The 24,885-nt window shown below is 38.1% G+C and overlaps 3 protein-coding genes across 7 annotated transcripts in view; 1 reads left to right on the forward strand and 2 right to left on the reverse strand.

The window, feature by feature from the left end:
• The window catches only part of cadm4 (cell adhesion molecule 4), a 232,848-nt gene extending 231,941 nt beyond the window's left edge, over positions 1-907 (reverse strand). The window contains exon 1 of one of the 4 annotated variants that reach the window (XM_008431153.3): positions 550-907. In XM_008431153.3, the coding sequence (XP_008429375.2) occupies positions 550-679 (130 nt within the window). In that variant the 5' untranslated portion in view covers positions 680-907. The remainder of the gene's footprint in view (positions 1-549) is intronic. The other 3 variants (XM_008431150.3, XM_008431154.3, XM_081597516.1) reach the window with 3 other exon arrangements.
• Positions 908-6,260: 5,353 nt separating this feature from the next.
• On the reverse strand, positions 6,261-21,064 carry LOC103477838 (uncharacterized). The gene is made up of 8 exons (XM_008431149.3): positions 20,831-21,064; positions 20,458-20,568; positions 19,797-19,918; positions 16,875-17,097; positions 15,739-15,884; positions 12,185-12,329; positions 9,678-9,822; positions 6,261-6,990 (listed from the first exon to the last, which is right to left on the reverse strand). The coding sequence occupies exons 1-8, from the start codon at positions 20,859-20,861 to the stop codon at positions 6,903-6,905; spliced, it is 1,011 nt and encodes a 336-aa protein (XP_008429371.1). The 5' UTR covers positions 20,862-21,064; the 3' UTR covers positions 6,261-6,902.
• A 394-nt stretch (positions 21,065-21,458) lies between these two features.
• Positions 21,459-24,146, forward strand: taf12 (TAF12 RNA polymerase II, TATA box binding protein (TBP)-associated factor). Of its 2 annotated transcripts, none has more exons than XM_008431146.3 (6): positions 21,459-21,628; positions 22,174-22,347; positions 22,667-22,744; positions 23,435-23,549; positions 23,856-23,944; positions 24,027-24,146. In XM_008431146.3, the coding sequence occupies exons 2-6, from the start codon at positions 22,270-22,272 to the stop codon at positions 24,060-24,062; spliced, it is 396 nt and encodes a 131-aa protein (XP_008429368.1). In that variant the 5' UTR covers positions 21,459-21,628; positions 22,174-22,269; the 3' UTR covers positions 24,063-24,146. The 2 variants fall into 2 exon arrangements, with proteins under 2 accessions (XP_008429368.1, XP_008429370.1); XM_008431148.3 differs by having other exon boundaries at positions 21,459-21,609.
• Positions 24,147-24,885: the final 739 nt, after the last annotated feature.

Consider the following 24,885-nt stretch of genomic DNA (forward strand, 5'->3'; position numbering starts at 1 on the left):
CTGATCCACTGCGGGAATTTGCACTCATGTAGCTGTCAGAGTGTTCAATCGGAGCAGCACGCACAGGAGACTCATGTCACAGGCTCCAGTCCTGCCATGCACATACAACAACAGGGCTAATCAAAATGCTGAGACGCACCAGGGTCATCGGAGCATGGGAAGACCCATTCAGAAAATAGATCAGCGGGAGCGAAAAGTCACAACAACCCGCGGGTTTCACTTTTGTCTTGACCGAGGTGTTCCAGGGTCTTTCCAGCTCGGCAGCTAGAGTGACTCACTTAAAATAAAACCCCGGGATTGCGCAAAATCGTCTCTAGCAATAATTACCATGTGCTGAATTTTTAAGCATTATGATTTATACACGTGCTTTCGCCCTTTCCTCCTTCCCGCTCCACTTGCTGCCTAATAAACCAAAGCAGCTGGAAACGTCATTCGGCTCAGAGAGGACTTGGGCAAACTTGCCCGCTGACTGAGTCGCCCCCAACAAACTGACGGCTCTTCCATCCCCATTCACATCACACTCGCTCACTCTTTCGTCTCAAGTCTTACCGGTGTTCACCAAGCAGGCGGCTGTAATGATGGCGAGAGGGACGCAGTAGTTCCACACGCTCAGAGCCATTGTTGATATTCCTCTCTGATCTTCCTGAGTATTCCTCTTCCCCGGAGAAATCAGTGTCATGAACCCGCAGGTTCACACTCCGACAGAGCCTTGGGCGGCCGTGCACCACAGCGCGCGCGTGTGGCTGTGTTTGGATGTGTCTGTCTGACAGCGCGCGTGAAACTGCGCGTGTGTTTTACGAAGCGCTTCCTCTCTGTCACACGCGCACACTTTCTCTCCCCCTCGCTCTCTCCTTACGAATATGATGGCTCTGCCGTTTTTTCTCGGTTGTTTTACATTGTAAATATATTTGAAAAGCTTGCCAGCGGGGCGGGCCCCGTGTGTCTTTCCGACCAATTACAGCGCGCAGGGCCAGGTATAGGGGGGGAGCGGCTTGCTAATATGAGTGAGGGCTGGGGCTTAAAAATATTGGCTAAAGGAAATAGGAGGGAAATCGGCCAGGAAAGTGTTGCGTCCTTTAAAAACAATTTGCTCGAATGTAATTAATAATCGAGTTTTCTTTTGTTTTGTTTTTTTTGTTTTTTTGATGCAAATAAATTATTTGCTGATTAATTTCTATGGACTGAAAAGGAAAAAATAAAATACAACTAGGTTTAAATTATTTATGGAAGTCTGGGGCTGATTGGAAATATTTAATGAATGAGCTACAGATTAGGAAACATGTATTTATACAGAGTGCATAATTTGCATAAATTGCTAATTATAAATCTGAGCGAACAACGATTACACGTGGGAGTCCTCATGGCTCTATTCTTGGGTCACTGTTAAGTTATAAGCATCAGATTATATGACAGATCTCTTACAAATCATACAGTATGCTGTTGACACCTAACTATATTTCTGCATCAACCTTTGACCACTGTCCCTTACAGTAGCTGAATGTGCCAAACTGATGTTATGCATAGTGTATCAATAACATTTCCCCAAGGAATGGGTCAGAATTTTTCTCTAACTTAATGCAGTTGTTTAGATAGAAGTGATGGAAGCACTTTCTGCAGCCGACCTCATATCCAATTGAACAAAACTGTTAAAGATGGCAACTATCACATGTTCATCTAAGGTAACTGGTAGTAAACATCCTGTTTTGTCAAAACGACACTTATTGATAGTCAAATCAAATGATAAATGAAGAAAGTTATGTTTGCTTTTATGTGTAAATTCCAGTGAAAGCTCTATGGCAGCATGAAAACATACTTGAAGTAACTGTGGTATTTACATTTAAGCACCTTTTTATGCTAGTGTTTATTTTTAAGTATTTTCCTGCAGGAAGATTTTCACAAGTTGGTATTATTTAAGTCATTACTCACCCGTTTTGTATGAGCAAAATGCGTCCGACACAGCGTTCACGCTCACATCTAATGGGACTGTGACCCTCATTATTCCTCTGGCGGCGAAAGACTTTAGATTTATTGTTGATTTCTCCATTGTTTCCCGCAAATAACCTTAAAGACCGGATTTGCAACTTGTTGGAGGATTTTCTTGCATGTTGTCAGTGTTGGCTGATGAAGCAAACATGATTCAAAATATGTTTCAGGTAAGGCACTGCCGTTATAATGCTGTTTTTTTATTGGAGGTTTCCTCTACTTCCGCATAGGGGCGGAGCCAACGTCACGTCATTACGGCGCTGCTTCTTGGCTTATTTGCGGACTCAGTCTATTGCTAAATCAGCCTGTTTATAAAATGTCAGAATAAATGGTTCACTGTCAAAATAAGACCCAGTAAAACCAGCGTATTCTTTTATTTATAGTTATTATAATATTGTTTATCAATCAATCAATCAATCAATCAATCAATCAATCAATCAATCAATCAATCAATCAATCAATCAATCAATCAATCAAATTTTATTTGTATAGCACATTTCAGCAGCAAGGCATTTAAAAGTGCTTTACATAATAAAAAAAACAGCATGTGACATTGAATAAAAAGTAAGAAAGAGATTTTGAAAAAAAAAAAAGATTAAAAAAGATAAAAACTTTAAAACCCGCACCCCTTTTAGGACTTCTGTTAAATGTCGTTTAACTGGGATTCTAACCCCCTGGGACTTTAGTCAAAAATGCCATTTGACAAGGACTTCAATCTCTAGGTTTTTAGTTGAAACGCCGTCAACTGGGACTCTAATCCTCTGGGCTTCTTTCCTAAGGACTTTTAATCAAAACACTGTTTGACAAGGACTCAGTCAAGATAAGAGAAGCTATCTTTAATTATGCATTCACATGCAACTAAGGGAAAAAAAGTCTCTTCTTTGATTTATCTGCAAAATAACATATTTTTGTGGTGGCAATAGGATGTTGTTGAATTTGGGGCCTGCAAGGTCATCAGGTGACCTAAGCATTCGCAAAGCTTGCGTATGCATTTTTCCGACCCTTCATAAATGCCATGCTGAGTAGATTCTCTATTTTTATCAAGGTGGAAAGCTCTCCACTGTTTGCAAGACTTAACTTTACAATAAATTACTTTTGCTTTTTTAGTGATCAAAACATGTTGACTCTACCCCTTTAGTTAATCTTGCTGCATTTTATTTTAATTAAAAAGACATTCAATTTGAAGAAACTGACATTTGTTCCAAACAAGGACTCATGAATGCAATCTGAGCTTTGAGTGATCTCAGTTTATTTGGCTAAAACTTTGGAAACAACGATAGCAATGGTCTGAAAACAAAACTTTTGCTCCAAGGAGCAGGTTGTTTTTCTGGTTATCTGCAGTCAGGGCCTATTAGCTCCTGTTAAAGGGACTCTTTAAGTTTACCCGTATGCCACACTTTGCCCATAATTGTGTTTTCCAGTCAGAGACTTGCTCCATTATGAAAATTGTTTCTCTTTCCTCATCTCTGACTCTTTCCTCCCCTAATCTTGTCAAAGGACCATGTACTTGTGAGCCGGTGAGGCTTGAATCATCCATTTTTTCCTCAACTGTATCTTTTTCGCCCCCCACAGGTAAAAGCTGGAATGACATGTCATATGTCTTAAAATCTGCCTTGGCCTCTCATCTGTCATAAACCCTCCAGACATTTTTTTCCTTTTTGGCTCATGGAGACTGAATTTCCTTCAGGCCGTAACACATCAAAGTGGTATATTGATATTAATATTAATATTTTTACCCCTGACTTTCATAAAGTTGCTCTCAACTTTCATATCTTACCTCTCCTGACAGATCAGCCAGACAGCCTTAAAGTCTCAGTCTCATGCTCTTCCCACTTAGCACGTTAATTTTTTTCGACACATTTTAACTCAGTTGTTTTGGCAAGTGATCATTTCTGCCCCACTCATTCTCTAATTCCTAGCCCATCCAATTTTTCCTTGTCAGCCATTTTCCAGAGTGTTTGTTCCCAGGTTGGCAGGGAAACAGTGGCAAGCAGCTCCCATTCCTGCACCAGATGGGGTATTGTCAGGGAGTAATGAGGGGAAAACACCTGCTTCTCCCGTTAACTGCACTCCTTCATTTTCGGCCGTTTTGATTCAGCATATGCGGGATGCACGTACAAAACCAAGTTACCGTGACGAGAACAGCAGCAGTCAGTGACACATGGAAACAAAGTGCCTCAGCCACATAAGTGTCATGTTTAGCTCCCTTGTACGCAAAGGTTTGTGCAAGATTATTATACCGTACTAAAAATATAGAAGGGAAGAGCTGCCTAAAACGTCATGTTCACAAATATGTCCCAATTACTGACAAAGTTAATTTGTAATTTTCAATTTTAAACAATTTTTAAAATTGCATACATGAACATAGTGATATAATGCAACATATTTCCTAACTGCAGCTTACAGCTTATGAAAACCACAAATTCACTCTTTTGCAGACTTTTTAAAAATTAGCGTAAAGTTCAGTGGAAGGAAGAAGTGTGACAGAATTTGACCTGTTTAAAATTCAGTGTGAATTATTCATGGTCAGTGATGATTTTGAGAGCCATGCCATGTTCTTGGGTTTCATCAAGTCAAAAGCTAGAGGAGCCATGAAATAGTAAATTACAGAACAACTCATGCTTCCATTTGTTGATGGAGTTTATGGAGATGTTGATCTCACTTACCAGCAGATCTTGGCACATGCTTATGCTGTCAAAACCACCCATATCTGCTACTGTGCTTGATTATCAGGCAAAAGTGCTGGACTGTTGTGTTCTGTTTACCTCTGAAACCAGAAGTTGGATGTGTTCCAGCTCCAAATTCTGAAATAAATTGGAATGACTGATTGACTACATTACAAAAATGTCTAGATCATAGCAAAATCATGTAAAAATATTGTAAGTGCACAAGCAGTTATTTTGACAAGAAAATATATCTTAATTTTTTTTATCCCCAGTTGATAAATGCACGTAAATAGGTTGGATTCTATTATTAGTGTGATATTGTAGTACATAAATAAAATATCAATTTATTTAAGGCTTTTACAAATCTTTCATAGAGGTTCCAGGCAACACTGAAAAAAAAGAAAAGAAATTGAGCTGTTTTGTATTCTCTGCACTGGTCTTGCCTCCATCTGAGATGTTGTCCAGTGGTTCAGCCATGGGGCACCGCAGAGGTCAAAAAGTTATTGTAGAATACTGTTTTTCCTCCCTCCCCATCAGACCCTTACACCTTAGGGTCAGCTCTTCTGTGTCAAAGTCCTGACAACATTGTCGTTTGAGCCTATTAAGTTGAAGCCTTAGAAAAAAAAAAAGACAACTTATAAGCACTCAGGGTTTCACTCATGACTGACTCAAAGGCCAAAACAACCAGGTGCTCACTGGCATTTAACATGCAGGAAGGCATTTTGAGTTTCCCCTTGTTTTGTTTAAGGGCCTTCCTATTTTTGGTCTCTGCAGCAAGGCCGGACCTGAGCCAAAAACTAAGCAGGATCTTACTTCATGACTAGAAATGTGGAGAAAGTCTGCAAAAGTCTCCACAAAGGATAGCTGCAGCAGCTGTACAGGGGGGTTTGAATAATCAGTTTAATAACATTATCCAGGCCTGTGCTCTGTGGCGCATGGAACAGTTAATGGAGTGTCATTGTTAAACCGCTGCTTTGCCCATTATTAACAACGGCCTACGGTCAACCACACACCCATAATAAAACCGCATAAAATCCGACATAACTTCAACGGACAGGCGTAATGAAATTCTCAGCAATATGAGCACAGTTGTGGTAATAAGGAATGGTTGTGCAGTGCACTGGTAAGGGTTACAAAGCAACAGAGGAGAAAATTAAAAAGATGAAGTTGTTGTATACGATGGTTGTATTTTGGAAAGTCATAGAAGGCTAAATTTAGTCAAGTCGAAGCAGAAGTAGCAGCAGCTTTTGTAAAAGATGGGGAAAGTTTCAAGGTTACCTGACCCTACGGTGATTCTTATTTTCTGTACTGGAAATACAATTCTTGTCAAGCTCACTGTGGATGAGTTTTGTGCTTGTTAAGGGTTGGGGGGGGGGGGAACAATAGTGGATAACTTTAAGTAAAGATCATTCCCTAAGAGTAAAACCTCGCAGACTGCAGAGGAAGGTCAGTAAACAGGTTGATGCAAACCTAGGAAGACACAGGATCGAGAAGATGTGCAGCCAAGCGAGTGTGCATGTCCGGCCTTTGCCACATTGTCAATACTCCCCAGACCCTTTTTTCATACCTCTAAAATGAAACAAAATCAATGACACACTGGAGGTGGGTAAATAATATTTTTTAAAAGCCATTTAATGTCAAAGAAATCCAAAAGTGCAGTATTAGAAGTAGAAAGTGCTTGAGTGCTGCCACAGTAAAGAGATTATAACAACCTTTCCCAAGTACTTTATGATGGTCCCTCTTTTGGGAACAGGAAAAGAAAACTGACATTGAAACAAATCAACACTCTAAACCATTCTCTTATCACCTAAATAGTTCATTTATGATAAACAGAAGAGCAATTATGCTTGCACCTGAAAGGAGGGAATTGTACAAGGAGTTTTTTGCAGCTCTTAAGCGGAAGAATCTTCATCTTCATTTTTGCAAAGGTGGAGCTTACAATTTTCCCCACTGCAGAGTAAATGAAAAGAAAATTGCCAAACGGTTCTGTTCAAGATACATAACTGCAGTCTACACTCACAAGCAAAGCTGCAACGGCATCACTAAAGCAATCATTTGTCCCTCACTATGTTTCATTATTTATTTTTTACACCCAGCTTGTTACTGATTTCGATTTTTTTCTCCACAGTCTTCCAATATCCCCATTTACCTCACCCTATTCACTTCCCCCTCTGGCTCCCCCCTCGTGGCTGCCCATTCCATCTTCCTCTTCTCTTGCTCTGACTTTCTCATCCCGCAGCCCCGCCTGAGCATTCACACCAGCGGCTGTTTGTCCGCGCTGGTGGAGGGAAGGGACTCCACACTTGATTTGTAGATAGGCTTTTTCTGAGAGTGGTCATCACTGCGGAGAGGAAGACAGGGAAAGACGGAGAAGAACGATTATCAGTGGATCGATCTCGCAGCAGGCACTCAAAAAGTATAAGTGAGGAAATTATAGGCTGTAACAAAGCGCTGGAGGCACACATGGCTGTAGATATGAAAGTCAATTATCCGTTTCTGTGCTGTCTGAGTGTCTTTGCGCACACCTACTTGTATACTCACAAGAAACACTCATGGAAGAGAGTCAAGGAAAACATCTGCATGAAGGATAAAACTTTTGTTCAGGCAGTAAGAGAAAAAGTGTTCACATTATATTTTTATGGTTTTGGAAAGCAAAGATAACAGCAGGTAAAAATATTTTATTTATATTATAGGGAAATATGTGAAAAGTCATGGATGAGGTCAAGTGGGTCACAATTACTGAGTTTAGCAAGCAACCTTCAGTGTGCCATCCTAATTGTATTATTTTGAAATAAATAACCACGAGTTATCAAAAATAATATTAAACTAGCATTGTCCTATCAATGACTGTTATCTGACGTTCTAAATTGTTGGAAAGTTACCTGTTTATTAAGCCTCTCTTCACCTTAATAAACAAAATACCAGATTTTGAAGGTTGCATTTTTTTTTCTTTCATTTGCAGTAACATTATTATACATTATTATATCTAAATGTCTGCCCTCCATGTTTCCTGACATGAAAAAGAGCACTGGTCAAAACCACAACCTTTATTGAAAAAACAAGAATCTCCTTTACACTTCATGCTACATTTATTTTTCTATTTCAAGTGAAGGTGTGCTTGGACCTGTGTTTCAGGCTCCGATACATTTTGCAGTAACTTTTTTCCCCTTTGCATTAACAATAGGCTTCAAAATCCAAAGTGAAGGTAACAACAGAGAACAACATCCCTGTCATGCAGGGCTGTCCTCTCCATCCTATTGTGCCTCTAAGCCAGAGAGACAGTCATATGTCTCCCATAAGACAGCAGGATGCATCAGATCCAAAAAGGCACTTTGTTCTGAGCGGACATTGATGTGATTGATGGTGGATTCTCTGATGGACTGTAACCTTCTCCCATTTTCCATTTTGTATCCCCTTCTTAGACAGACATAGGTCTTAAAGGTCCTATTCAAAGCATCAAACGTGTTCTTCCTTTTGGCATTTAAGAATCAACCAGAGGTGTAATAAAATCTGAGTTTAATCAGTATAATTCTTACAGAAAAGAGTGCTTGCCTTCAGATTAACTCTGTTCCCACAAAATGCACAATGCAATTATTAGACATGACATTTTTCTCTGTAATCTTTTGCAAGGCACAGGATTTTCCAATAAGATTCTTTCCATAAATATTAGCCATAATAAGAAATTACTCCTTCTTACTTAAAACCATGAAGAACTCAATAGGAAGGTGTAAGCTTTAGATGAAATTCATTTATTTATAACTTATAAGATGGATTTGGTATTAAGAATTCATGAGGCTGGCTGGTTAAAAAATATTAAAGCTAAAGTAGCTGAGAGTCTCTACATGTGATTGATTTTTAATATTCAGTCTGGGTTGTGCTGGCTCACATGTAGCCGACATCATACGGCAGGTTCAAATAAAGGTGCAGACACCAAACAGAAACTCTGGACATGAAATAGCCTTTGTTCTGCCACATGACAAAATGAAATATTGCAGCCATAGTTAAAATAAAGGCAAACTGCAAAGAGGGAGATCCAAGTAGTGGATAAAAAGGGAAGCAATTTTGAGTAAATAAACACACACATTCACCTCTATTCAAAGACACATTAGCCATCAGTTTTTGAAACATGATTTAAGATCCTATTAACCAAAGTGATTTCAAAGCGGTGGCTCAGTAAGTGTTCCTGTGAAAAAGAGGCAGACAGCAGCTGAACAAATCACCTTCCTTCCTGGCTTTGTTTATATGATGAGAACCTAGTTCTTCCACAAATAAATTAATCTGGGCATGTTAAAGAGAGAGAGAGAGAGGTTGAATACATGCACGCAAAAAAATGTAGAGTTATTTCAAAATGCAGTGTTTGTGATGTTTGGACAGGAGTTGGGGACTTTTAGGCAAAAATTGGGGGAAAATGGTCATTCCCCAAAATATGATCCTGCAAGGATTTAACACCTAAAATGGATGCGTAGTGCACAGCTGATTCCAGTTTGTCTAATCTGTCAATGCTTACTTTAAGAATTCCATTTTTTTATGTCCAGGGATTACATTGAGTGCAAACTCTTCTGTATAGGTTTTGTTTAAGTTAAATGTAACAAAAACTGACCATGAAATTAAAAATGTCTGGCAAGTTGTTTTGGAAAGGTGGCATCTTAAAATCACAGGTAAAATGGAGGAATTGCAGAATTATTCCAATTTAAGCATCAAAATTTATTTTTATCTCAAAACAAAGGATGTGAGGGAACATGCTGCTTATTGTTCCAGTTAATAAAATATGTAACTTTAATAATTTTATTTTTTTTTTTTTACATATTTCGTAAAACTGTCACCACATATCATAAGCGAGATTGACACTTCTAAGACCCTCCCCCTGGCTCTGATTGGTTGTTTCTGTCTGGCAGCGGCTGACTTGTTTCTGACTTGGCAGGGAAATTAATCTGAATTGTGTTGTTTAAAACCAGAGGCTTTTATAGTATGTGAAGACGCCTGTTCGGAAAATAAGGAGACACAAAAATTCCAACAATGGTTACTTACATGGGGCCCTTGCTGCTCCTGATCCGCTTGGCCCTGCGGCACAGGAACACACTCACAGAGAGGATGAACACGACCAGAGATGCTGCAGCCGCGGAGGTCATCAACCAGAGTCGCCCATTAGTAGTCTCATACCAGGCAGCATCCTCTGTGGGACAGACATGAAGGGAAACGTGCATGACACAGAATCTAAAATCAGCACACCTCATAATGCCTCGAGGCAAAAAGTATCTCCAGGCAACTCCCTGCTTGAATACAAGAGAGACCATGTCGGGTGTTCACACAAGTCATCACACTGACCTGTACAAAGTCTGCTTGTTAGAATTTCTAAAAAAAACAGGAGGTTTCCCAGGATTTCCAGTTTACATATAAAGTCAATATAATTGCATTTTCTGAACCTGGTCTTTGCAGTTTTGGACAAAACAAACAAATGCTGAAAAAAAAAAATGCAGGAAAAAAATCCTTTGTCTTCTTGTACACAGTGTGTTAAGAGGATTGCTGTGTAGTCACACAGAGAATGTTTGCCTTATGTTTGTGCAGCTGATGTAGTGGACTCCTTCAAAGGAACCAGAGAGGTATGTGGTGAAGTCTCACCAAGACATCAGGGAGGACCACATACAATTCCAATATGCAGAGATGAGTTTAATAATTACTCCAAAGAAAAACCCAGACATACAAAGGAGCACCAATGACTCATGGCAGTGGTGTTCATTAATCCAAACAGGAACACACAATTTTAACACCAGTAATTTAATAAATTCTATCGGTTGTAAATTCTAAAACTGCAGTAAATTAATAATTAACAACAGACAGGTCAGTGATACCGATGATGAAGACAAATGGAGTCTGGTTTTAAATTAGATATATTGTTGCAAATAAAAGTATTGCCTGGTTTCAAGCAAAGAAAGACTATCAGTAAGAAAAAGAAAGAGAAATTAGACAGAGATATGTATGTCATATTAATGGAATATGTAATAATGTAATGTAATCTGTAATGACTTAGAAACCAATTCGGAACATCTTAATTAATTGGAATATCACCAAAAAGTTAATTTAATTCATTAATTTTATTCAAAAAGTCAAAGTCTTGATATATTATATAGATTCATTAAACACAGACTGATATTGTGCTAATGAAAACCCAAGATTCAGTATCTCAGATGATTATAAAACTTACATAATGCCAATAAAAATGATTTTTAATACAGAAATGCCAGCCTTCTGAAATGCATGTTCATGTTCTGTATAACATGCAGTCATTAATTTGATGGGGCTCGCTTTGCATGAATTACTGCATTAATGAGGCAAAAGCCTGCAACTCCGCTGAGGTGTTAAGGAAGCCATGCTGCTTTACATTGTTGTCTCTTTTATCTATTCCCTTTAACCATACTTGATGGATTCACTGATTATTATTCTGATTATTATTCCATATCTGTATGGGGCAACTCGTGAAGCCCTGACTCCAGCCACAGTCCACACTTTATGAATCTCTCCCAACCTCATGAATGGTATATGCTTCACAGTCGTCATAAGGCTGCGGTTATCCCAATTGATTGTTCATCTTTTTCTATTATTTTTTCCTTCCACTCAACTTTCCACTTGTATACTTTGATAAACCCTCCTGTGACCATAATCCTTCTGGTCTTTGGAGGCTTACCCTCCTTGTGGAAGGTGACAGTCTCAAATCATACTTTTTTTTTCTACAATAATGGAAATGCTATTTCTCTTTAATGTGTAGATAACATTAGATTTCTTAATTAAAACATTTTTTATTGGTTGTATGTAACATTTTACTCTTACTTAAAAGCTTTGAATATACAATATTTTTTGTGCAAATGAATATTCATTTTTGTAAATTACTAACTATTTACTTCATGTTTATATTTGAATCTATCACTATGCACCTGTAAACTGCAGAATAAAATCTACTGATTTGAGCATTCAATTAATTTGACCTAATAATTAAGTAAAAAAAACTCTGAATGTCATAGATAATAACTGCTTTCTTTAAATATTAACATTTTCACACTTTTGATTTGATGCAGCTTATTAGAGTATTTATTAGCTGTAGGGTATATTCTGTCATCATATGTGATCATCTCATATGACATTTTACATGCAGTTTTATTTCTCACACTTGCTACGTGGGGAGTTTTGGTCCAGAGGTAAACATTTTTACCTCTGGAAGTTCTGAGGAGCATCACATCCTTTTTCTTCTGCCTTGATATGAAAACCTAACTTTCCCTTGGTTCCCATAAATTTATGGACATGAAACAGAAAACTTTTTTGTACCCGTCTCATGATGTTAGAACATCCGCATGAGCTGACCTTTACTGTGACATTTAAGTGGCTGATAGAAGAACCAATAGATTAGCACACATTTCTTTTGAGAAATGAAATTCCCCATGCAGTTGTGAAGAAAAGCCCAGTCTTTCTTCAGAAAGAGGAAGAGGTGAAAAAACTTTTAGGACTTGGCTAGGATGACGACGAGGAACGATCGCCCAACTTACCAGGCAGCAGGGTGATGCTGATGGTGCGCTTCTTGGTGAGGGACTTCACCGAAGGATGTGCAGCCATGCAGGTGTACTGTCCTTCATCCATTTCGCTCACCTTCTTCAGTGTGAGTGTAGAGGAAGGCAGGATCCAGTCATTACCCTGCAAGAAAGGGAAAGAAAAGAGGTTTCAAGAAAGGGAGTGTTTTATTGGTCAGGTTGTTTTCAGCCCTGCAAGAATACAAATTAAGAGCAATTGATGCTCCCTGACAAAGGAGAAAAATAAAGAGGAAACTCGAGGATGTCAAAAACAAACAGTGAGGAAAATCTGAGGGAAAACAGGTGGTAATGGAGAGCAGAGTAGTTATTTTTGGTGTTCTGCAGAGGGATGAGCAGTGGGACATAGTAAATTAGAGCAAGACGAAAAGAAATATTGAGACTCTGATGGAGACAGAGATAAAAAAAAAAAAAAGTTCTGCTGGTGTGAGTTTTTCAGGGAGCTGTCCCAAAAGTCTTAAATGAACTTTATTTACCTGAGCAGTAATCCCAATGAGCGAACTTACATCGACACAAGTCAATAACCCAGATAACAGCATCATCCACGAAGAATGATGTTGCAAGAGCTCACTGTTAACACAACACATAATGAGATGGCAGGGGAGCGGCATGAATTGTCGACACAGATATAGCAGCACTATTACGAGGTAGAGCCTAACATGGGGGGAACAAATAATAGGCCAAACACAAGGATTGGAAGAACAATGAATGGGGAAGAGGGGGGTAAAAAAAAAAGAAACAACAAAGAAAAAACATTACACCATGCAAATGACTTGGCTCTTGGGAGCCACAGTTCCTGCCAAGAAAGTCCATTTCAGTTTGAATGGATCTGAATTAAGAGGATTTCCCATAAAGGCCAGGTCTGGCCAAAGCAGCATTTTGTATGCAAATCCACTGGCGCCCAAAAGCAGTATGTTGTTCCTGCCTCTGTCCTGCTGTCATTTCTGGGGGCCAAAGCACTCACACCGGCTGCCTGTCAAACTGGGACGCTTTCTGCCCAACATCCACTCTTGTCAAAGACACAGAGGGGTTTTTATGCACGTTTATAGAAAAATTACCTCTAATCACATGTGAATAGAGACACTTCTATGACTCCATTTTATCTCTCTGAATGTGACTTTTCTGAAAGCTCATATATACAAAACCATCCTGTCTTTTCTAAGATTATTACTCCTCACTAAAAGTGACAGCAGAGCATTGTTGGCAGATAATGACAAAAACCTTAAAGCCCTATATAAGATCATGCAGAGGACAAACAGCATTAGCGCTGTGACAAGTCCACTGAATTGGATTTGGACTTGTAAACCCATTTAAAACCTGGATTAGTGATGACCCTTTAACAAGCATTAACCCTGAGTCAACTTATTGTGAATGAAAACAAAAATGAGGAAAGTGAGCAAACATATCTGCCCTTCCAAATATAAACAAGATTTGGAGACATTTTTGCTAAGGTAGTGCGGTTTTTGACAGTGAAGATGCAGGAGTAACTTAAAAAGTCCTTTGTACCAAAATATATTTTTTGAGAAACTGATTATCCTGGCATATAATTAAATAACATGCAGAAAGTCATGAAGTACAGGGGATGTTGTTTTTGATTCTATATTTTATTTTATTTTGGTTAAGAGTGTTTTGACAGATCTTTTCTGTTTAGGTGTTCATAAGTTGATGTAAATGGCAGGTTCCAATCTTTCACAATTAAGTATCTATTCTATTAGGTAATATATTACAGTAATTCAATAAAAATAATAATAAAAAAACTAATATTATTGACATGTTGCGGTAATGGTTGATATAGGACCAAAATGGAGAGAAAGAGAGAGAGAGAAAGAGAGAGAGAGAGAGAGAGAGAGAGAGAGAGAGAGAGAGAGAGAGAGAGAGAGAGAGAGAGAGAGAGAGAGAGAGAGAGAGAGAGGCGGCCAATGAATTGAACAAAAATCACAGGGATCCAGGGCAGAAACACAAACCAAAAAATCCAAGGAAAACAAACCAGCAAGGAGACACGAGGAGAACACGGGTTAGAATGAGGAAGTAATGGGAGGAACCATTGAGGAGTGACTGAGAAAGAGGTGCTAAGTACTGAAACAATGGACCGGGGCTGATTAGCGAACTGATCACAGGTGTGAAAGGAAAGAGCAGAAGACAGACTGAGAAGAGGGAGAAAGAGAGAGAAAGTGGAACAGGGGTTCAGGGAGAGTACGTAGGGAATTACGGAATAAATCTAACAGTGAAGCAAACTACACAAAATTAAACTAGAGTAACTAAAAATAACTAGACACAAAAGTAAACATAATAAACTGAAATCACTAAGAAAGCACTGAACTAAAGAAAAACAGGGACAAGACTGATATAACCAAAATAAGAAACCGATACAAAATAATAATGAAGCCTGATGATGAAACCTGATGAAATAATGAGTCAAATCAAACTACAAAACAACCAAAGATTCAAACATTTATATAGGTTCATTACACAAAGGGGGACAGATGTATTTCAAGCAATTATTGGTGTGAATTTTAATGTCCCTGGTTTTCAACTAATGAAAACTTTAAATTCTACTTATTGGTCACATTAGACCAATGAAAACATTTTTTTCCCCCCTCATGCAGTCATCAATACTCTCAACAAGGAGAATAAGCCCCAAATAGTTGTTGCTAATGAAGCTGACAGAGCTTTTTTGCAAAGGTTAATTGTGAAACTTGGTAAAAGAGGTTCACAATCAACTAGCCTAACCACATAATTCAGAGGATTGAGAAAGAAATAGTCACAAGGAGGGGACTGCAGCTAGAGTCAGAGCAACAGTTATGAAATGTCATATTCCTTGTGCAAGTCGGCCCTGAAACATTATTTTTAGGCACCTGTACCTTTAAAACCCACCGCATGTACTAGGTGTGTCACCTGCCTACCCGTGTTCTTCAAAAGGTGATTAGTCAGAGAGATTCATCTTGTTTTACATGCCAATTGTCACTCTGGCATTTTAAAGCGAGACGTCTTAATTTCCTTTCAGCAACACTTTCTTAGTTCACTGAAGAGCCTAGCTGAATTATTCAATGCCAGTTAACCAAACACTGCAAAAATAATTAGAAATCTATCCACATAATTGTTTTCAGGTTGACTGGTTCTTGTCTAGACCTCATTAAACTATTAATCCTCTGTAAGTGGGCAAGCTTGCAATTCCCAGCGAAAGGTGAGGCTAAGCCAACCAGTCACTTAAACACAGAACTCCTTTCGTTTAGAGGATAGAAAGAGAGAGAGAGACGGCAAGCAAGGGGAGACTAAAGAAACTTGAGAAAGTCAGGGAGAGAAACAGAGATGTGCTGGAGGAGGAGAGACAATTAATAGAAGGCTTGCACAAAGCCAAGAGGGCGGCAGAGACCTGGTGAGGCTGGAAAGAGAAGAGGGTAAAAAGAAAATATAAAGAGGTCACATCCAGAGATGGGAGGAGGAAGAGAGACTGACAAGTTTCCAAAAGTCTAATGAGGACACCAGCACTGTGTGCATACCCGAGGTTTTCTCACCTCTTTCTGCCAGTAGTAGCTTGGCTCCTCTGACGAGCTCGCCGAGCACTTTAGCTCTACGTCATCGCCGAGCCGCACCTTCAGGTCCTGCGGGACCCCCAGGTAGTTGGTGTAGCCTTCCATGGACACCGACAGTTCTCTCATATCTGGAGACACAGTGCAGATGAGACAGCATGATAAGGCATTAATGAAGCAACTAATTCAATGCATGCTGAGGTAACCTGTCTGAGTATTTGGGAGGCGACTAAACATATGTTGTCCGGACTAGCATCTGGAACAATCTCAGATGTTTTAAGAATAGTTGGGAGCATGTGGCCTCCAACGCCTCCAACAGATGCTGACTGTTACGAGTGATCAATAGTAACGATGATAGGCTTCATCTTATCGAAGTCTTTAGAGAGGCAGTGTTGTGAATAATGGCTCATTTTCTCTTCCATTTCAATAGATGGCCCACGTCCATCCAGCTCTCTGCCTCCTTCCATCCTATAGCTCATTCTAATCTTTTCCTCTTATTGATTCCTCCCATGAGGCTGCGGAGCCGATCAAACAGCATCAGGGTCGATGTGATGGCCACTGAGAAGAGAGAGGACAAATCCTGGCCAGCTACACAAAAGATACTTAATGCAAGTCTCCCACATTGGTGTTGTAGTTTTAAACTGGAGCCTAACCAGTGCAGTGCCTCCATGTTTGCATAGAGCACAAAATGAAAATCACTCAACCTTTCTTGGGTAACAGCATTTGCATTGGATCTTTAACATGTGCTGTTTTATGAGTGCTGCAGCCTCCAAAATACATGTTCACTGAGAGGAATCCATTGTGTTTACCTCCTGGTGCTTGCAAACACGAGGGAATATGTTTCAGACACCTTCTGTTTAGTCATATAGCCAACAACGTCTGTGTTAGGATGCTATGTGTTCTTCTTTGTTAGAAATGAAACTGGCAATTTGTCACATTTCCTTTTTTAAGAGCGAAACTTCTAGTTAATTTGCGTCACAAAATAATTTGACATTTGTCTCGCTTCTGTAAAACATGAATAACACCAACAGCTAAATCTGATTGCAAATATCATTGATGTGCACAGTTTAAGAGGACAGCATCAATAAGTCAAACCCTCCCACTCCAACCAAGAAACTCACAGTGGACTTTGAAGGTCAGCGGCTCAGACGCATTGTCTGGAGCAGTTGTGTTTTCATTGTCTGACACACAACGGAAGGGCACCCCAGAGAACCTGGTCGGGTAGGGAATCTGAAGAAGTCCGCTTTTTTCCTCCTCCTCGCCGTAAAAATAATCCCCTCCACAAAACCACCTGCCCATGCTGGACCCCCAGACTTTACGCCACAAGCTCCTTGAGTACTGGTACTGAGAAAAGAAAAAAAAAATGAAATGAAAGAGACAAGAATGGTTTATCTTTCAGAATATCACAACATAATCAAACTGTCTGAAAATCAAACAGCTATAAATAATAGGTGTAAATTCAGATACTATAGTATTTACAGTGCCTTATAAATGAGCTTAACACTAGCAACCACAAACATTTATCAGCACATTTTACTTGGATGATGAAGCACTGTGAACACAAATAACAACAGGTTCCGATAGGTTTAAACTGATGTTAGGTCATAAAACAGAACTTTGAACATATCGCTGTTCATTGAAAAAGGAAAGGGAAAGAGTACGGCAGAACTATAAACCTCTTCAAACTTTATATTTCACCGAAGCTGACAGACTGACTGACAAGGAGAGCATTAACCAGAGAAGCAGCCAAAGGAGCTATGGAGGAGCTGCAAACATCAGAAACTCAGGGGAGAATCTGTTGGTGGCACATTTGTTATGTGCGCCACAAATCTGGGCTTAATGGAGGGTTAGAATCAAGAAGCACCGTTTGTACCTTTGCCACAAACTACAGAGAAGACACAACAAACATGTGGTAGAGTGTGCTCTGGTTAGTTGAGACCCAAATCAAGCTATTTGACCAACATGTAAATTGCTTTGACAAACAGGTTCTTGGTTGTCTTAACTGATGTTCACAGATGCTCGCCTCTCCATCAAATCTGATTGAGTTCTAGTTATTTTGTAACAGGACTGAAGAAACATTTCAGTATTCATATGTGCAAAGCTGGTTAAAAACATGTCGCTTTTTGCAGAGGCAAAATCATAGACTGTCCTCTCCCTTATAATGCTATAGCTACTTAGTGTTTGTTTCTCAAATGGAAGCTGAATAAAATACATTGTAGACTGTTGATTCAGTGTGAGAGAATGTGAAAAATCCTAAAGGTTTTGAGTACTTTTATTACAAGGCACTCTTTTTATTTGTTAATGGACGTCAGTGCACTATGATTAACTTAAAATCTCAGCAAAAACGTATCAGCCGAATTCAGGTGATATATTAAATTTCTATGCAAAAGCATTTGATTAATAAAACACTAATTTCAAAAATCACAGAAGTCACATTCTTCTGACTATATGGAAGGGGGATGTTGAAGCACACAGAGTGCAGCTGCATAATGATCAAAATCTGGATCCACCCAGGAATACCAGTTGTAAAATATGCAACAATGTTGCCTGTTCTTAATTAAATAAGATAACCTTTACACCACAATGTCTCAGTGGAAAATGAATTAAAGAAACCTATCTGCATACCAGATCAGAGAACAGTCAAAATAAAACAGAGCAGAAAGCGTAGTTTCAAGCCTCTGTAAACTGTTGCCTCAGTTTACAGAGGCAACATTCAAAAATTCTCTAAAATATATCAAATAAAAATGCGCTGTGTTCAAGAGACAATAACATGTAATGTAACTGCTTTAAAATTAAACTGTAAAGTTTTCTGAGTAGTGCACACAGTGCAATATCTGCATCACTGTATTTTGCTAGATTTTACATATCAATCTATATTTGGTAGTAATTTGCTTGTAATCTAAAAGTAATATGAATGTGAAACTTTACTGTAAAATGAAAGTGATTGGCTTGAACTTTACTCCAGCTGTAAAATTCCCCAAACAAAGGGGAATACCTGGACATATACAAATATGGCATGTTGACGTAGTATCACATCATGGGGCTGAGCAGAGTTCAGTGAACTTTTCAATGGTGAAACATTGTACAAAAGAGGTCTGGAAAGCAAAACAATTCTTGAGTAACATTTCATAGAGCCAAGGCTTTAAACTGAATTTGAATGTGGGACTCACTCCCGTCTAAATTATTCTTCATTTTAATTTGTCTTGGAAGGGAAAGCTTGGATGTTGGAAAATCACCACAGTAGAGGACGTTCAGGTTGTAAGTTGTAAAATAGTGAAAATTGATCATCGTTTTGGTTAGAGTTACTATTATTAATACAAATCAATAAAAGTGTGCTTCTACCCAAGTCATGCTTAAATACAAAAAAAAACTTGCATCTGATGTGAGTATTTTACCAAACTATATGTGTCTTTGGTTTAATTGAATGTAAACCATCTGAAGTATTTATAAACAGTTTATACCTGTAGATTTTACTGTGTACTATATATACTGATATATATATATATATATATCAAAGACTTTCTGAATACTGAAGTTAAGGCTCCTCTGAAAACTCCCCAGACACAATTCAGATCTCAGGTGACGTTCTTGATGTATTTCCAACTGGGAAATCTAAAAGAAAAGCTGACTTCCTTGTATATAAACAACATAACATTATCATTGACTTGAGAAAGCCAAGGAGGAAAGGACAAAGCCACAGCAAAAAATGGAGAGTTGATCCATTTAGTTACAGAGTGCACTAAGTATCATTTAAAGCGCAAACACAAGTGACATAAAATGGTTAAATTAGCATTGCTATGTCATTTGTTTAATATTTAAGTCCTCAGGATTTTTCCTGCAACATTTGCCTACACCTTTGTCCGACTCTATGAGTTACTACATGTTTGAACAGTTTAAGCAACAGTTACAGATATTGCCTGTTACAGCACAATTACATATCTGCGAGGTCTAGTTTTTTTTTTGTTTGTTTGTTTCCTTCAGCCTTTGGCAAACACCCTAAGGTCATATTATATCCACCCCCTCACATAACAACCACAACTCACCGGAGGAAGGTACTCAAAGTGAACCTGGCTGACATTGAGGTCAGAGTCTGTGTACAGGCATTCCAGTGTGACTGACTCGCCCTCCAGAATCGGCTCAGTTGGGCCTTTGATGATCAAAGTTGCTGCGTATGGACACAAATAACAGATATACGGGTTAATGATCACAATTTGAATGAATAAAAGCATTGTTGACACAATGGGGATCCAACCACCTTGTGACTTTACATATTACCAATCTGCAATGCATTGTTGAGATCTTAGCACACTCCTTCTGAAACATGCGTCTGTTGATACTATGATCTGAAACCAGTTTGACCAGTTTTCTACCACCTTAGGCTCTAATGACTTGACAATATTCCGCAAAATTTCCCGCTGTTGTGAACTAAACGTGACCTTCAGTGCGCATAAAACATTAAAATACTCGGCCTCAATATTTCTAGGAGCAAGTTCCTGTCTTTTTCTGAGAGAGACAGGTGAGAAAACAAAGTGTTTCCTCGAGAGAAAGAATTACTTAGACAACAAATCGAGACCTTTGTAAAGCTAAATAGACTATAAAATGTTGGCTTTCTGAGTAATGAACTCAAAATCTTAAGTAAAAAAAGAACACACCACGCTCTTTTACAACAATTGTAAAACATTAAAACACAATAAACATATTTACCATTAGTGACATGAATCACGACCACCAATGCAACAAGTAGAAGGGCTTTCATGGCTGTAAGAAAAGGCTTTCCAGAGTTTGAGAAACAAATGTTGAGGTCCTGCGCAGCTACTAAACAGAAATGAAAGTTTGCTTTGTATTAGTAGATCACAGAAAAGGCGTGGCTTTCTTCTGTTTTTTTTTTTTCAGGAAGTGCGTTCAAAACAGTTTGAAGTTTAAAAAGCCCGTATTCATTATTTTCGTTTTATAAGCGAAAATAAATCGGGCTGAATAGGTAAAGTTTTACCTATTCAGCCGAGACACGGCTTAATATTTCTCGGGGTTCATGTTAAGCTGATGTGCGTTTACGCATGAATTGTTATGTGAACAGTACCTGCAGCTGTCGCTGCTCCAATAATCTTCATTTATTCTCAGTGCGTCAGTTGTATCTAAACGGAACCGCGCCTACCACGTTTAGGTGTTTTTCTGTATCTTCACCAGAAATTGAAACTAACCCTCACATGCTTTGGTGGTTTTTAGGCGTGATATGTAACACCAAACAAGCCAGCATTTTACGCTGCATTTATCTTGACCTTTTGCTCAAAGCAGAAGTTGAAATAAATGTTTTGTCTTGGTCACACACCAAACTGCGTCATTTAAGAGACAAGTTTTCAAGATCAATAATTATTAAATGCGTTAGTAAGCATGGAGACAGTAGATCGCATAATTAAAAAAAAAACAATAATAACAATGGCAACAACAACCTCTACAGAATTTTTGTTAATAATAAACATGTTCTACGAATTCTATCATAACTAAACACTTTAAGGTGGGATCAGCCATTTATTGCCTCCCCTTTTATATTATTGCCATGATTTTCCTGCTTTGATGTGTGATGTGTTTTGCTCATTATGTGAAAGAGAAAGAACGATGACTTCAGCCAACAAATTTAGAAGCGCTCTTCGAGTGTAGTTGTAGAATGTTGACGTAGTTCCAGAAAATGTCCAGCAGGAGGCAGAGCAAAGGCGACTAAATGACACAGGAAATAGACAGCAGCTTAACGGAAGTACCGTGAGAGCTCGGTGATTTGTTTTTGGATGTCTGGATTAAAACTAAGAGTTTATTTTTCTTTGTAACGAATTTGTATGTTATACGACAATGAAACATGGGCAGGTAATCTTCATTTAACCTGGTAAGGTTGTATATATTAACTCATTTAAAGAATAAAGTACATAATGTCCCCACCGCTACATTAGCAGCTAATATTAGCCAATGAAGCTAACGTCAAAATTGACAGTAGCTTTTGTTTTTAGCACAAACGGATTGGCTATTAACGGCATCTTGCGTGATTTGTCGTTGCACTGAAATTATTAGGCTGTCAGTTGTTATCTTTTTGCGTTGCATCATTTATTGAGTTTGTGTTAAGCGTCTCTGTTTGGATTTTTTTTTTTACCGAAAGCGTTGTTTCACGGCTAAGCTACGATTAGCTTTAAGTAGATCAAAAAAGTAGAGGTAATTGGATGTATGGCTGTTGACAAAGCAAATCAAGTAGAATTCTTTAACATTTTAGAATAAGTCATTAAAGTCGTTTCTATATTACTACTATCATTATTATTACTATAAAACCCGAACAAATACTTTTTATTCAACTAATACTCTTCCTAAACAACTGTTTGCTGCAATCTAACTTAAACCTGACTTGTATTATTTATATAATCTTTTCTTTCTGTGATGCAGATTATAGGTGGCAGCGTCTATACAAACTAATCCATCACATCTGTGGTATTAGACGGTCATTCAGGACTCCTAAAGTCCTTGCCCGTGGCCACCAGCATGGCTAACAGCACCCCAATAATAGTGAAGGGTCTGACCTCAGGTCCTGCAGGCAGGAGTAGTCCAGAAGGATCTCAGGTTAGTGATTTTTCTTTTCCTGCATTTATTATCTTTTTGTGTTTTTTTTTGTTTTTGTTTCTGCTAATAAGAAGGCTTTTCATAGTTTGCCAATGTATTTAATAAGAAGTAAACAAAAATGCAGACATTATTTGTACATGGACATAACATGTTTTTGCTGGAATGTGAAAGAAACTATGCAAAGGATCAATGACCACTTTGAAGACAGGTTTTTATGTGTTTCTAAACAGAACAGCAAGTGAATCATCATTTTGCTAATCTAGGAAAAAATATCTATGTAATGTTGTAAGTAGTGTGAATGCTACTTTTTTTCTTCCAGGTCCTCAGTAAGAAGAAGCTGCAAGACCTAGTGAGAGAAATTGATCCAAATGAACAACTGGATGAAGATGTTGAGGAGGTCTGTCAGAAATTCAATGCTGACTTTAAGGTGTACTTTGGGGTTTTGATGTGATGTTCTGTTGTTGTTGGCACAAAGAGTTTCCCCACCTTTAAACAAATGTCACATTCCCATTAATTTTCAGGAAATTGTAGAAATTCTCTGACATACTTGCTACTCAAACAGAGTCCTTGTTTTAAGAGATTTCTTTCATTATTGATTTAAAAATGTTTATATTTGGGATACAGCAAATCAACACATTGTATATTAACCATCAACACTTTAAATTTGTCACTGTTTTCCATGAGGACCAACTCTGTGACAATGCTACAAAAGTTTAAATTTGTTGATGCTGTTTTCCATATCAGTCCATTTCATCACTGTCTGCTTCTAAATCTACCAAGAGTGGAATAAATCTTTGGATTTGGATTAATCAACAGCATCAAACATGACACCCTATTGTTTAGTTGTCTGGAAATGATCCTGATGAAGCAAACTGATACAACTGATGCCAATACATAAAAGCTGGCAACTGTTTTGCACCTGTCTACTGCAAATAAGCAAACTCGCAACATTTATACAGAACTTCTGTGAAGATGTTTTAAGTAGTTTAAGAAACTTTGAAAATATGTCATTTTCTGTTGTTTACTAAAGTTATTATGCCCATTATTTGAACTGTTTTAAGAGTTGTTTATGTGGGACTCTTTTCAGATGCTGCTCCAAATTGCAGATGATTTCATAGAAAGCGTAGTGACAGCAGCGTGTCAGCTGGCACGTCATCGCAAATCCAATACGCTGGAGGTTAAAGATGTTCAGTTACATCTAGGTAAGTTTCTTTTGGCAGAATTGCAACCCTTCATATTTTAAGAATTGAGAGAATTTGTTCCTCAGATTTTTGAACAAAAAACTTCAAAGCCATGTCATTTGCCAAATAATTTAAGGGTATTGATATTTAAATACATATTTAAAGAGAAATCACTGGAAAAATGTATTTATATTTTTAGAAATGCATTGCCAGTATAGATTTCTGTCTCAGTCAAAGGATTCTGCTGTGCTTAGACAGTCATATGAAAATTAATGTATGTGTTTAAAGATCTGGGTGCTGATTGCTTTTTATATTGTTTTTCTCTAGAGCGTCAGTGGAACATGTGGATTCCAGGTTATGGATCAGATGAAATCAGACCGTTCAAGAAAGCTTGTACCACAGAGGCTCACAAACAGGTAAAAAATAACAGGATTTGGCTCATTTGGGAAAATCAGAATAGTTATTTATGTACTAATGAATTTATCTTTGTTGTTCCAGAGAATGGCACTGATTCGCAAGACAACCAAAAAGTAGCACAAGAAAGCTAATATGTTGTACTAACTTTGTGTATTATTGTTTTCTCTTTTCTGGTTAATGAAATAAAAGTGGTGATGGTGAGGGGTGTTTTTTTCTTTCTTCTGAATATAAATTGTAATATTGTCTCCCTAATTTTCGACTATCTTGCAAAAATCATATGAAAATTGGTATTCATATTTTGTCGTTTCATTACCACTAAGCTAAGACTGGCAGAACTCCAACTTAAAATCTTTGTCAGTAAAAAAAAAAAGTATGGATTTTTTTTTTTTTTGAATATTGCCATCTTTGGTTTTGCTTTTGATACTGTTGAGCATGTTTTTGTGAGTGTTACCGACTCTTCAGCCTTCTAAAAATGATTTGTAATATTTTGCCAAGGTACATGTTAAGCATGGAAGAGTTCCTCTGTTTACTCGCTGTACTTTGTATTCCCCTTTCCATTTTCTGACAGTTATTGAATTTTCAGTGTCTAAATAAAAGGATACTGGTAAAAAGCAAAATGATTAAGTGTGAATTACATAATGTTAAACTAGTGCATGAGCGACACTCTCCAGAGGGAATTGGTGTGTCTAAGCAGAATTCCTATTTATATGTATTTTAATTTACAAAATAAAATTATTTAGTTGGGTTTCTGCTACCATTTAGAAGTGAGCATCTCAGTAGATATAAAAATAATATGTCACTGTGTAGCAAATAATTTATCTGATATGAAGATGTAACAAAGGTTTTAAAGAGTCAGAGTTATATGAAATCAATAAAATGTTACTTCATGAAGTTACTATAGTTTAAAGCCCAGTGTTTTCTCTTCTGGCTGTATGGAGTA

This window comes from Poecilia reticulata, chromosome 16 (assembly GCF_904066995.2).
Source record: "Poecilia reticulata chromosome 16, P_reticulata-male-v2, whole genome shotgun sequence".
In the NCBI taxonomy this organism is placed as follows: domain Eukaryota; kingdom Metazoa; phylum Chordata; class Actinopteri; order Cyprinodontiformes; family Poeciliidae; genus Poecilia; species Poecilia reticulata.